Raw genomic sequence first — 13656 nt, 5'->3', positions numbered from 1 at the left:
AGTTGTCTGATTAATTTCTTTCTATTTTTAGTAGAGACTGGGTCTCACTCTTGCTCAGGCTGGTTTCGAACTCCTGAGCTCAAATGATCTGCCCGCCTCGGCCTTCCAGAGTGCTAGGATTACAGGCGTGAGCCACCGCGTCTGGCCTTTTTAAAAATTTTAATGTAATTTTTTTTTTCAGATGGGATCTTGGTATATTGCCCAACTTGGATTAGAACTCCTAGGGTCAAGCAATCCTCCTCCTCAACCTCTTAAGTAGCTGGGACTACAGGCGTGTGCCACCATGCCCAGTGAATTTTTCTGTTTTTTGTAGAGGTGGGGTCTCACTCTTGCTCAGGCTGGTTTGAACTCCTGAGCTCAAGTGATCCTCCCACCTCAACCTCCCAGAATGCAGGGATTACAGGCGCGAGCCACCGCGCCTGTAGGCCAAGGATTCTCAGCCTTTTCCAGTGAACCTATTTTTAATTTATGATAGGTCTTCAGCTCCCATAGGCTTCCTATGCTGCCATAGCTTGGGTGTGCCCTGGCCTTGCCCCAGGATCACAGGCAAGGGTTTGGTCAAGTCTACTGGTCACATTCTGTCAGATTGGACTTGAAAATGGACCTCTTGGGAATGCTTGCAATAATCGGTTCATTAGTTTTTCCCTCTTGAAATGATGAGGTAGGGACTACTAGAACTTGACCAGTAGACAGTTGACAAAACTGAATGAATGTGAATTAGAAGAGTAGTTATAAGCTTGAGCTCTGGAGCCTGGGTTTGGGTCTTATTTACCTGTCACTTACTACCTGTGTAACTCTGGGCAAATTATTTAACTTCTCTGTGCTTCGGTTTACTCATCCATCCGTGAAAGAAGGAAAATAGTAATACTGACTTCATTGTTTTAAGGATTAAATGAGTTAAATATATCAAATCCTTAGGAATGTGGCTGGCATATTGAGTAAGTACTCAATAAGTATTGTATAGATTAATCTTTTTTAAAATTTTTTTTTTTTTTTTTGAGACAGAGTCTTGCTCTGTTGCCCGGGCTAGAGTGAGTGCCGTGGCGTCAGCCTAGCTCACAGCAACCTCAAACTCCTGGGCTCAAGCGATCCTCCTGCCTTAGCCTCCGAGTAGCTGGGACTACAGGCACACGCCACCATGCCCGGCTAATTTTTTCTATATATTTTTAGTTGTCTGATTAATTTCTTTCTATTTTTAGTAGAGACGGGGTCTCACTCTTGCTCAGGCTGGTTTCGAACTCCTGAGCTCAAACGATCCGCCCGCCTCGGCCTTCCAGAGTGCTAGGATTACAGGCGTGAGCCACCGCGTCTGGCCTTTTTAAAAATTTTAATGTAATTTTTTTTTTCAGATGGGATCTTGGTATATTGCCCAACTTGGATTAGAACTCCTAGGGTCAAGCAATCCTCCTCCTCAACCTCTTAAGTAGCTGGGATTATTGGCAGCTGCTATCTGTAATCCCAGATAGCACTGCATCCATATATATGTTAATTTTAAGAACAGAACTATAGGCAGGGCACGGTGGCTCACGCCTGTAATCCTAACACTCTGAGAGGCCGAGGCGGGCGGATCGTTTGAGCTGAGGAGTTCGAGACCAGCCTGAGCAAGAGCGAGACCCCATCTCTACTAAAAAAAGAAATAGAAAGAAATTAATTGGACAGCTAAAAATATATAGAAAAAATTAGCCAGGCATGGTGGCACATGCCTATAGCCGCAGCTACTCGGGAGGCTGAGGCAGGAGGATTGCTTGAGCCCAGGAGTTTGAGGTTGCTGTGAGCTAGGCTGACGCCACAGCACTCTAGCCCGGGCAACAGAGTGAGACTCTGTCTCAAAAAAAAAAAAAAACAGAACTATGATGTTGGGGGGGGAATGTTGAAGCAAAATGGAAAACCATTCTCAGCTTTGAGAGGTTCACAGGCATGCATGGTGGGGTTTGTACGAACTGGTGAAACAGCTTGTTTCAGGGAATAAGTGCTGGAGTGGAGAGGGATGGGGTGCATCAGTAAGTGTGAAAGGACCTTGGGTCCAGTACATGGAAATAGGATGGTGTCTGCTGTTACCTGTTTAACCCAACGCTTTCTAACTATTGCCTCATTTTGGAGGTGGGGGGCAGAAGCTAGGCTGTTAATTGAGATGCCTCTTCAAGGTAGTACAGGGCCAAGCCACTTCTCTGGAGATAGTGTGGGACTACTGATTACCCATTGCCACTTTTTTGCACCTTCAGCTTCTGTATTTCATTTGTTTACCTCATCTTGGCAGTTCACAAACCTGGTTCTCGTGTCTTACTCTTCAATGTCAGAGTATCCCTCCATTCAGTGGTTCTGGAGAAGTTCTTCAGTGAGTTACTTAGAGGTTTTATACCAAAAAAATAATTCCATCATAAAAGGAAGTAGGTTTATTTATTGCAGGACTTCTCCAAGTCTTTACTATGCTCATGTGAATTATGACTTTCCGAGAGAAGGTACTGGGTTTTTCAAACCTTTTTGGCTGCAGAACTGCTGAGAAGCATCTTGAGATTCTGTGGAATCTTTGGGAAATAGTGCAGTGGATTCTGGATTTGGGGATAAATTGAAAATTTCTGAAGGAATTCAGGGGCTTAGGGGTTGGTTTAAGCTGAATTTACTTTTTTTTTTTTAAACTTCCTGTGGATGGTACTGAATTAGCTTTTTATGGAGCATCTGTAATGTAGCCCACTTTTAGGAACTTCATTAGACAGATACTTGGCCCCATTTTACAGACTCTGGGGCTGAGGCACAGAGAAGTTAGATAATACCTCATATAGCTAGTAAATGAGAGCCAGAATTCATCTAGCCCAGTCAGTCTAAATCTGGAAGGTGCCATCCTGTTATCTACCGTTTTTAGAAAGCTCTGTTTGCTTAGGAGACCATCTTCATACCTCTTTAGTATACCTTCTCAGATGGAAGTCAGCAGCCTTTTTAGCCCTGTGTATTGGACAAGTGGTGGGTATTTATCTAAGCAACCTCTGTAAATGTCATAGGCAGAGGAGAAGGAAGAGAGAGTGGGAATTAGGAAAGATGAAGGGAACAAGAGGAAGTACTGTGAGATCAAGGAGAGGCTGATGACGGAGCTTCGCAGTACCTGTGCCAGAAGTGACCTGACCTATTTTAGCTCACTGATACTCATCATGAAATCATCAGGGAGTGATATATAAAAACTCATAACCTGAGGGGTGAAATGCTTAAAAGTAAGGGGTTGAGCAGGTACAGAGAAACCAAAAGAGTATCCACTGTTGGCATTGATTTTGATTTCTGAATGCGTTAATTAATAACCGAACAATCAGAATCTGGCACAGGGTCGATGTAGAACAACTCAGGTTTTCCAAGTCCCAGATAGCTGTGAGAATTCTGTCGTTGGTTCTGTTCTCCAGACTGACTGACTGTATCTCCTTCCTTTCCCGCCCTTCTATTTCCTGCCTTTAGCTGTTTGTGGTTGGAAGGAGACGAAGGAGGGAAAAAGAGCTGGAACACATAGCTGTGGTGAGGTTTGGGCTTATCTGGGACTTATGTATGTTCTGCTCTCCTCCTTTCCCTTCTGAAGTTTGGATCAGTGAAGGTTGATTGCCCCGTGTCTCTAACTGCCCCACCAGAACACAAAGCAGGCATTTCTCTGTGGCATTATTACAGTGTCAGCAGACTAGAAAAATAATTTACAGGTAAAGCATAGCAAAGGCGTTCCATGGTATTTTGCCTGTATTTCTGTGTTGGGATTGCCAAGCAAAAAAAGTCATGGCGAGCCCAGTTCACACCATGCGGTATTTGAACAAGAAATGAATTAAACCTGCTTCCTACGTTTGTGCCAGATGAGCTGCCAATTTTTCTTGCACCGATCTTTCAGAGGGACTTGGCTTAGGAGTCTTATTTGTTCTCCTAACAAATAGCAAATTTGTTCTCTCCCCAGAAAACACATTTCACTTGGCCAGTACAGTTATAGAGGAACCATAACAATGGATGGCAGGGAGTGGTTGCCTTCCTTAGAGTGAAAAGAGTACCTTTGGAATGTTCAGGGATGGTCAGAGTTGCTCTTCCATTGTGATTTTGTTGTATCTCAGGACACAGTTTGTTGCTACTGTTTTTTGCAGGAACATAGCTCCAGTTAAACATGAAAGTGGTGGTGATGGGGGTGTCTTCCTAAGACATGCTGTATTGCTCCTTGCTCACCAACAACACTGTGCATGCCTTTGTATCTCCAGCTGTGCTGTGAGCTTCTCAAAGCTGGGGACAGATTTTCATTTAGCTTCTTTCTCTCACTTCAGAGTTATGTTCATTAAGAATAATATCTCTTGGCCATGCATGGTGCCTCACGCCTGTAATCCTAGCACCAGGGAGGCTAAGGCGGGAGGATTGCTTGAGGTCAGCAGTTCGAGACCAGCCTGAGCAAGAGCGAGACCCCGTCTCTACTAAAAATAGAAAAAGCTGGGTGTGGTGGTGTTCACCTATAGTCCCAGCTACTCAGGAGGCTGAGGCAGGAGGATTGCTTGAGCCCAGGAATTTGAGGTTGCTGTGAGGTAGGCTGATACCATGGTACTCTAGCCCGGGCCACAGAGTGAGACTCTGTCTCAAAAAAAAAGAAGAATAATATCTCTTTGGGAGGCTGAGGTAGGAAGATTGTTTGAGGCCAGGAGTTTGAAGTTTGAGACCAGCCTGGGCAACATAGCAAGATGCCATCTCTACAAAAAATAAAAATAAATTAGCCCAACATGGTGTGCACACCTGTAGTACCAGCTACTCTGGAGTCTGAGGGAGGAGGGTAGCTTGAGCCCAGGAGTTTGAGGTGATAGTGAGCTATGTTCATGCCACTACACTGCAGCCTGGGTGACAGACCCTGTCTCCAAAAAAAACCCCAAAAGCCAAAAAAGAATAATATCTAACACTGAACACTTACTGTCTGCTAACCACTGTCCCAAAAGGGCAACTAGTAAAAACCATTTTGGCCATTGTACCTTGGCATGTAGTTGGATAAATTTTAGGAAGGAAGCTTTTCTCCCCAGGTGTAATCAGGACCATTTTCTAAGCTGGTGTTCTGCTGGTCCCTACCACTCTGCCCTGGAGCTTTCTTTTTTTTTTTTTTTTCTGAGACAGAGTGTCACTCTTTTGCCCAGGCTAGAGTGAGTGCCGTGGCGTCAGTCTAGCTCACAGCAACCTCGCACTCCTGGGCTCAAGCGATCCTTCTGCCTCAGCCTCCCGAGTAGCTGGGACTACAGGCCTGTGCCACCATGCCCAGCTAGTTTTTTCTATATATTTTTAGTTGTCCGATTAATTTCTTTCTATTTTTAGTAGAGACGGGGTCTCGCTCTTGCTCAGGCTGGTCTCGAACTCCTGAGCTCAAACAATCCGCCCGCCACGGCCTCCCAGAGTGCTAGGATTACAGGCGTGAGCCACCGCGCCTGGCCTGCCCTGGAGCTTTCTTGACCAGCCAGTGCTAAATAGGTCTCCATGCTCACACTGACGCTGCCCTTAACATAGTTGTTCCTTAGGCCTAAAAGATCATCTTGAATTAGCCTGGTGGTGATAGGCGAGTTGGCCATGTAGTTCCTTGCCTACCAGAGTCAAATAGGAATAATTCTCCATCAGTGATCTACCTCAGTGAAGAGAAGCTCCAGAATATAGTACCGCCATGCTCTGGTATGATCATAACCAAAATCATCTCTCCAAGTCCTGCACTTGGAACTATTGGGATCATGTTCTACTGGTGCCTGAGGAATGTTTGCCATTTGGACAGTCCTGGGTCTGGGCATCTCCTTTAGGGTCTTAAATTGGAGAAATAGCCAGTATTCCTGAATCTAGGTTATTAAGTTGTTTTAGCTTATGGCCGTGCATTCTACAGATAGACTTTCTGGAATATAAGAAATGTGCAGCTGTCCTTTAAATTATGTCTTGGCCTCATCATTCATATGGGTAAAAAGACGAGGTACTCAGCAGTACTCATTCTGCACTGAGGACTTATGGTTAACTTCCGAAGTTAGTTTTTTATCTTTTTGCTTCTCCCCAGTAGTAGACTGAATTTTATTTTATTTACTGTTCTTTGTTGTTTTTTGAGACAGGGTCTTGGTCTGTTGCCTGGGCTAGAGGGTAGTGGCATCATCATAGCTTACTGCAACCTCAAACTCCTGGGCTCCAGGGATCCTCATACCTCAGCCTCCCAAGTAGCTGGGACTACAGGTGCTCACCACCACATCCAGCTACTTTTTCTGTTTTTTGTAGAGAATGGGTCTCCATTACCCAGGCTGGTCTTGAACTCCTGGCCTCAAGCGATCCTCCTGCTTTGGCCTTCGCAAATGCAGGGATTACGGGTGTGAGCCACTGTGGTTGGCCTAGACTGAATTTTAAATGTACTTTTTCTGGTCATTCTGAAAGAACTATTTTCTAACAGTGAACAAAATAATTAGGTCTCTACTTAGGTGCAGTACTGCGCACTGTAGTCCCAGCTACACGTGAGATTGAGGCAGCAGGATCACTTGAGGCTGTGATTTCAAAGCCACAGTGTGCTGTGATTGTGCCTGCGAATAACCAGTGCACTCTAGCATGGGCAATATAGCAAGATCCCATTTCTAAAAGAAAAGAATAGAAAAAAATTGGGTCTCTTTTTTATTAATATGTGATAGTTGTCCATGTTTTTGAGGTATGTGTGATATTTTGATACATGCATAGAATGTGTAATGGTGCTCTCTCTTTTTTTGAAGAGTGGCAAATTATTTTAGACATTTGGAGGACCACAGTGTTGACAATAGTTATCACCATGGTTTTAGATGGGGCAATGCCATCTTGTTGATAGGAATAGAGTTAGGAATGGAGGTAGGCCATTTTCCCTTAACAAAGGACTTGAGCAAGTAATTTGCAATGTGCTTGTTTCTAAGAAGTACAAATAGTCAACAAACATAAAAACATCAAATAATCAAAAGTAATATTTATTTTTTTTCTTTTCTTTCTTTCTTTATTTATTTAGTTTTTTCGAGACAGAGTCTCACTCTGTTGCCCTGAGTAGAGTGCCCTGGCATCAGCCTAGCTCACAGCAACCTCACAGTACCCAGCATATATGTCTGTTATAACTGGGTTACTATACAGTTTTATGTCTTGCCTTCTTGTCTTCTTTTCCTATTATACTTCAAGAACATGACTTACTTGTTAATTTTTTTTTTTTTGAGGTAGGGTCTCACTATGTTGTCCAGGCTGGAGTACAGTGGCTATTCACAGGTGCAATCATAGGGCACTACAGCCCTTAACTGCTGGCTTCAAGCAATTCTCTCACCTCAGCCTTCCAAATAGTGCTACTGGTATATACACTGTGCCTGCTCAGGTCCAGAACATGACTTTAGCCATTAGGCTATGGAGTATACAGTCATTGGACAATAAAATATTCCTAAATTTTCACTAGTGCAAACAATATTATGAGCATAAAACTATTAATGCTTTTTTAAAAATTACTTCCTTAGGATAAACTCCTTGAAGTGCAATCATGGGATCAAAGGATGAGGAACATTAAGGCTTATGTTGCCAAATTGCACTCCAAAAAGTTTGTGCAACTTTATACTCTCACCAGTAGTTGATGAGTTCCCATTCCCCTTATCTCCTTGCCAAAATGGTATTTTAAAAAATCATTGCCGGCTGGGCGCAGTGGCTCACGCCTGTAATCCTAGCTCTCTGGGAGGCCGAGGCGGGCGGATTGTTTGAGCTCAGGAGTTCGAAACCAGCCTGAGCAAGAGTGAGACCCCGTCTCTACTAAAAATAGAAAGAAATTAATCGGACAACTAAAAATACATAGAAAAAATTAGCCGGGCATGGTGGCGCATGCCTGTAGTCCCAGCTACTCAGGAGGCTGAGGCAGAAGGATCCCTTGAGCCCAGGAGTTTGAGGTTGCTGTGAGCTAGGCTGACGCCATGGCACTCACTCTAGCCAGGGCAACAGAGTGAGACTCTGTCTCAAAAAAAAAAAAAAAAACGACTTTGTTTCTTGTTTGAACCTATGTTCATTTATTATCCTTGAATTCTACAATCTCGGGATAGAGAGGGAGTATGTTCTGAAGTGTGCCCTGTGTCCAGAGCCATTATACATACGTACATACATATTTGTGTCTTTTGAATTTTAAGTGTTCCTAATAAGTCCTTTGTCTTGAATCTTCAGTATGTTATCACAGGTTGAATATTTTAACATTTCTTTATTTCCCCAACCATCCTTGTTTTTCTTTTTTTATAACCTGTTTCCTTTATAGGGAACAATCTGGTTTCCATGTTTTATTTAAGTAAAGACATTAGAAATTGAGTTTTAAGCAGCTAGTTTCTTATTTTCTCTTTTTTGGCTCCTTGGTTCTTTTGCCTAATTAAGCTCTTTTAGCTGTCCGAGATGAAATTGAGATCAGCAATCTTAGATCAAAAAGATAGTTTTCAAATGTTTTTCTTCTTTGGAATTACACCTTGTAGATATGAAGAGAACAGATGTATGAGCTCAGTATAATCTCTCCTCACCTCTTCCTGGAACAGCTGTTGGGATCTTTGGAAAAAGAGGGCTTGCTACATTACCTAAGATTGAAAAGAAGATTGCAACAAAACCTTGAACTTCACGGCTACTCTGTAAATGGGGTAGCAACAGACATATTGGGAGAATGAACAGAAAGTCCCTATGTTGCACTGTCTTTGTAGTAGGAGAGCCCACTGTCCTGGCCTTCTGTTCCTTCTCTGGAGTCTGGTGATGGACATCTTTCTTCCTAGGGGATATTTCAGCTTTAAAGTGTGATGTTGGTATACTGTGAAGAGAGAGGGATTATTTTCTTCTAAGGTAGTTTTTTTTTTTTGGAACATTAAATATTGACTAAATGTGTGGAAAATGCTTAAAATCTGCATTTCAGCTGGGCATGGTGGTATGCACCTCTAGTCCCAGCAACTTAGGAGGCTGAGGTGGGAGGATTGCTTGAGCCCAGGAGTTCGAGTCCAGCCAGGACAACATAGTAAGACCTGGCTCTAAAAAATAAAATAAGAATAAAATCTGCATTTCATCTCTAGTGTAGTACATCTTTAAATAATACGCTGCTCTGTTTTTTCCAGTGGTGAGCCCCTCCAGACTCCGAATAGGAGATCAAGAGTTTGATTCATTGCCTGCTTTACTGGAATTCTACAAAATACACTATTTGGACACTACAACGTTGATAGAACCAGTTTCCAGATCCAGGCAGGGTAGTGGAGTGATTCTCAGGCAGGAGGAGGCAGAGTATGTGCGAGCCCTCTTTGACTTTAATGGGAATGATGAAGAAGATCTTCCCTTTAAGAAAGGAGACATCCTGAGAATCCGGGATAAGCCTGAAGAGCAGTGGTGGAATGCAGAGGACAGCCAAGGCAAGAGGGGGATGATTCCAGTCCCTTACGTCGAGAAGTATAGACCTGCCTCCGCCTCAGTATCGGCTCTGATTGGAGGTAACCAGGAGGGTTCCCACCCACAGCCACTGGGTGGGCCGGAGCCTGGGCCCTATGCCCAACCCAGCGTCAACACTCCGCTCCCTAACCTCCAGAATGGGCCCATTTATGCCAGGGTTATCCAGAAGCGAGTCCCTAATGCCTACGACAAGACAGCCTTGGCTTTGGAGGTACATAATGTGCAAAATGTAGAAAGAAGAGATCTGCTACAGGGTCTCCCTCTCAGACCTCTTAGAGCTTTGTAGGAATGCTGAATACAAGCACCAGCATTGTGATGTTGTAGATGTCAAACGATTAAGTGCTGATTTTGGCATTTTAATGTTGAGTTTTCTCTTGTTTATAGAAACCTATTTTGGAATGAGTAAGCTTAAAACTGTATAACTGAATGTTCTGATTGATCTACTAAACATACTTTGACTACTTTAATAACACCACCTGAATTCACAGGAATTAACCTAAAATATTTTTTCTCATCTCCATCCTAATCTGTTTCTTGCTTTCTGTTTCTCATTGTCTAAAAGAAGTGGGTTCACACAGATTTGAGTGTAATAAGTGGTCTCTATGAAAACATTTAAACGAAGTTTTTTTCCCCACAAAAACATGTTTTTACTTTAGGGTACACGAGGTTCCTTACCATTAATAGTGTTCATCAAGTAAGAATTAGGAGGAAACAGTGAGGCATAGCATAGTACAGGTGTGAAGAGAACCATACCTAAAATTATTAATTCTAAGGAGCAGCAGATTTACTTGGTCTTTGTTGTTTTAATGCATTTTACAGGCGAGAAACCAGTTCTTCCTGAGGAGTTGATTTTTGCCTTTTACCGGTGGAAATATCCTTGGTAGCCTGTCTCCTTCTGGCCAACCCTTACATTGTGTTTATTCCTTTATTCCTCTCTTTAGCATTCACAGCTTTGTCTCTTACCCTTTCTTTTGCCTCCCTCCCTCCCTCCCTCCCTTCCTCCCTTCCTCCCTTCCTCCCTTCCTTTCTAAGTTATGCAGAGCTAGTGGTTTGGTATAAAAACCAATACAGAAGTGGTATGCATGCCCAACTTTCAGAGCCTACTGATACGGTGGCTTGAATGTGAGCAGGTAGCTAACATTCATAAGCACAGGCAGAAGTTATGTGAGCACAAATTAGCAGAGAAGGGGTAAAAGTGTGTTTTTATAAGCTGAAATCTTCTCTAAGTTTTCTTTTCTTTGGGTCATGTTCATACATTGAGAAGTAGGAGCTGCCCTCTAAGTGGGAGTGTTAGCCTACCGAATAAGCTAGGATTTATTTGAACCTGCCCCTGATATTACTGGATTTGAACTTTTCTTTTAGGTTCTGATCTAGTGGATGCAGACAAAGGTTAGTTGATTTTCTAGGTTTGACTGAAAAAAATGGGTGTTTTTAAAGTTTGTATTTTTTGAGATCATATTGTAAGTTAAAAGTATCATGTCTAGCTGGGTACAGTGGCACATGCTTATAGTCCCAGCTCCTCAGGAGGCTGAGACAGGATCATTTGAGCTCAGGAGTTCTAGGCCAGAGTGGGCAACATAGCAGGACCCCATCCTTAAAAAAGAAAAAAAGTATCATGTCTCTGCTTTGATGAGAAATGAAATGTGCATTGTTTAGGCCACGTCACTTCTTTTTCCCACTTAGAGTTTGGAGGGTAAGGTAAATAAGTTTCTAGCCTCATGTTTTCATTTAAGTTCAGATGATGTTGACATCCAACACAGTGCTGTGCACATGATGGATGTGACTCTTGATATTTATTGCAGACCTAGTTAGCACTGCACTGCAGTCTGAAAACAACATTGATGGAACAAGCCAGCTAATACCCAAAAGAGAATAGTTATCACATTAATTTTGCTTCCATTTGCATTTCCTTTCTCAAAGGGAATTATTTTTAATGATACCTGCCTTGATTAGAGGCTTTAATGCTCAAAAATAGTTGAGCTGCTCTCCCTGCTGTGAAGTATAAATCTTGTGAAATAAAGATTTGAGTAAACCTGCCGGCCCACTCTACAGATACTTCCAGGTCTAGGCAGTCAGCATGTTTCTCATCCTAGCTACTGGTGAAGCTGAAGCAGGAGAATGGCTTGAGCCCAGGAGACCAGTCAGGGCAACATAGTGAGACGCCATCTCAATTAAACAAATATTTAAAAAAATAAAAACTTCCAGGCTGCTAGCCCCCACAAGTTGCATGAGCTAATTCCTTTCTGTTTCAGAAATCAGACCACATATTCTGGAGTTGAAATTGAGGGAAAGGGAGAGATGGGCTGGATCCTGGGCCCTAGTCTGCCCATGCCTGAACAGGAAAGCAGAAGTTTGATGGGGTGAGGGGTATCCTGTTCTCCTTAAGTGAATTGTTTTGGGACCCTTCTCCTGAACGGGCAGACTAATGTATTAATATATAGATCTGATTTGAGCTTGGCACCCTGACTATGGTGACAATGCAATATTCTCAATAAATTCCTCTCTTTTTCGTGTCCTGGTATGGTGCTTAGTACTTACCCATGCTTTGGGCATTAATGTCCCACCTTGGTACATTACTAGCAACCCTAGCCCCAAAGCTACAAAGGGAATTCCAGGTTTCTGACAAGTTATAAGTGCTCCCCCATGTTCTGATCAATATTCCAATGGAGGGCCGGGCGCGGTGGCTCACGCCTGTAATCCTAGCACTCTGGGAGGCTGAGGCGGGCGGATTGTTTGAGCTCAGGAGTTCGAAACCAGCCTGAGCAAGAGCGAGACCCCGTCTCTACTAAAAATAGAAAGAAATTAATTGGACAACTAAAAATATATAGAAAAAATTAGCCGGACATGGTGGCGCATGCCTGTAGTCCCAGCTACTCGGGAGGCTGAGGCGGAAGGATTGCTTGAGCCCAGGAGTTTGAGGTTGCTGTGAGCTAGGCTGACGCCACGGCACGCTAGCCCAGGAAACACAGTGATACTCTGTCTCAAAAAAAAATATATACATATTCCAATGGTTATTGATATTGAACTACTAAGGATGCTGATCAAGACTTGCAGGCTAGGAGGCTCAGCCATCAAGATTTACATTTGAAAAGGGCTTAGACTGTGAAATGAGTGGGCGGAGAATACACACCCCTAATTACCCAGTGATACAGGCGGGACTAGGAAACAATCCGTGGGCTCAGTCTGCTGGATGTCTTTTGTAAAAATATATTTTGAAAATCACTTCAGTACCAGACATTAGGTTATTACTTGTTTATTAGTATTTTGTTTGGCCTATTTTCTTCCACCTCTGGTAACTATTCCTTTTATAACAACATTTTATTAATATCCCTTTTAATAAAAAAAAGATTCAAGTTGAAAACTAGCTTATGACCTCAGTAAGTTTTCTTTTGGTTTGGATGTTGGTCTTGAGCTGCATATGTTTATTGCTAAAAGTGGCCTCTTTTAAGTTAGAACAAATAGGGCAAATAGTAGCCTTAAAACACCATTTCTTACGCACTTGAAAAACAATGTTGTTTAACATCACAATTCTAGAGCTGGAAAGAACCTTAAGATATCCTCATTCAATATTTGGAAAAAATTGATGTTCAGACAGGTTGAATAGGTTGTTTAAGCTAGTTGGAAATGGAGATGTGACAAACCCAGATCTACCTTAGCGCCTTTCTACCAAACCCAAATTCAGTCTGTGGTTCTTTCTCTTTTATATCAGTGCTGCTCTCCTCAGTGCAGGTTTTGCGTGGTTTCAATGACAGCATATCCTCAGTTGTACTGTCTTTGCAGGGAGGCACAGTTCTCTCCTGCCTGGTTTTTCATAGGAGCTGATGCCTATTCCCTATTGTGATGAGTCTGGGAGGTAAGAGTAGGAGATTCTGGCTTTCGCACCTTAGCATTTTGATAAGAAAAACATGTATTGAGATATACTGATCAATCAGTTGACCAATATTTGTATATATATCTCATATAAATGAAGAGTAATTTGACCCTGCTATAAATCCAGATCTGTAAACCAGCTAGGTACATTTTAGTGTAGTTTCAAATCATTTAATTTCATAATTGGGCAGGTTCAGAAGATAATATATAAGATGAGCCTGTAATCCTAGCACTCTGGGAGGCCGAGGCGGGTGGATTGTTTCAGCTCAGGAGTTCAAGACCAGTCTGAGCAAGAGCAAGACCCCATCTCTACTAAAAAAAAAAATAGAAAGAAATTAATCGGACAACTAAAAATATATAGAAAAAATTAGCCGGGCATGGTGGCGCATGCCTGTAGTCCCAGCTACT

The 13656-nt window shown here is 42.7% G+C and overlaps 1 protein-coding gene across 2 annotated transcripts in view; it reads left to right on the top strand.

Annotated features, from left to right (window-relative positions):
• Nucleotides 1-13656, top strand: part of CRK (v-crk avian sarcoma virus CT10 oncogene homolog) — a 28894-nt gene that overhangs the window by 2773 nt on the left and 12465 nt on the right. Inside the window, exon 2 of one of the 2 annotated variants that reach the window (XM_012653028.1) lies at nt 9054-9419. In XM_012653028.1, coding sequence (XP_012508482.1) covers nt 9054-9419 — 366 coding nt within the window. Of the gene's footprint in view, nt 1-9053; nt 9590-13656 lie in introns of both variants that reach the window. The other variant, XM_012653027.1, reaches the window with a different exon arrangement.

This window comes from Propithecus coquereli, unplaced genomic scaffold (genome assembly GCF_000956105.1).
Source record: "Propithecus coquereli isolate 6110/MARCELLA unplaced genomic scaffold, Pcoq_1.0 Scaffold409, whole genome shotgun sequence".
Lineage (NCBI taxonomy): Eukaryota > Metazoa > Chordata > Mammalia > Primates > Indriidae > Propithecus > Propithecus coquereli.
This window is presented reverse-complemented; position numbering and strand designations above follow the sequence as displayed.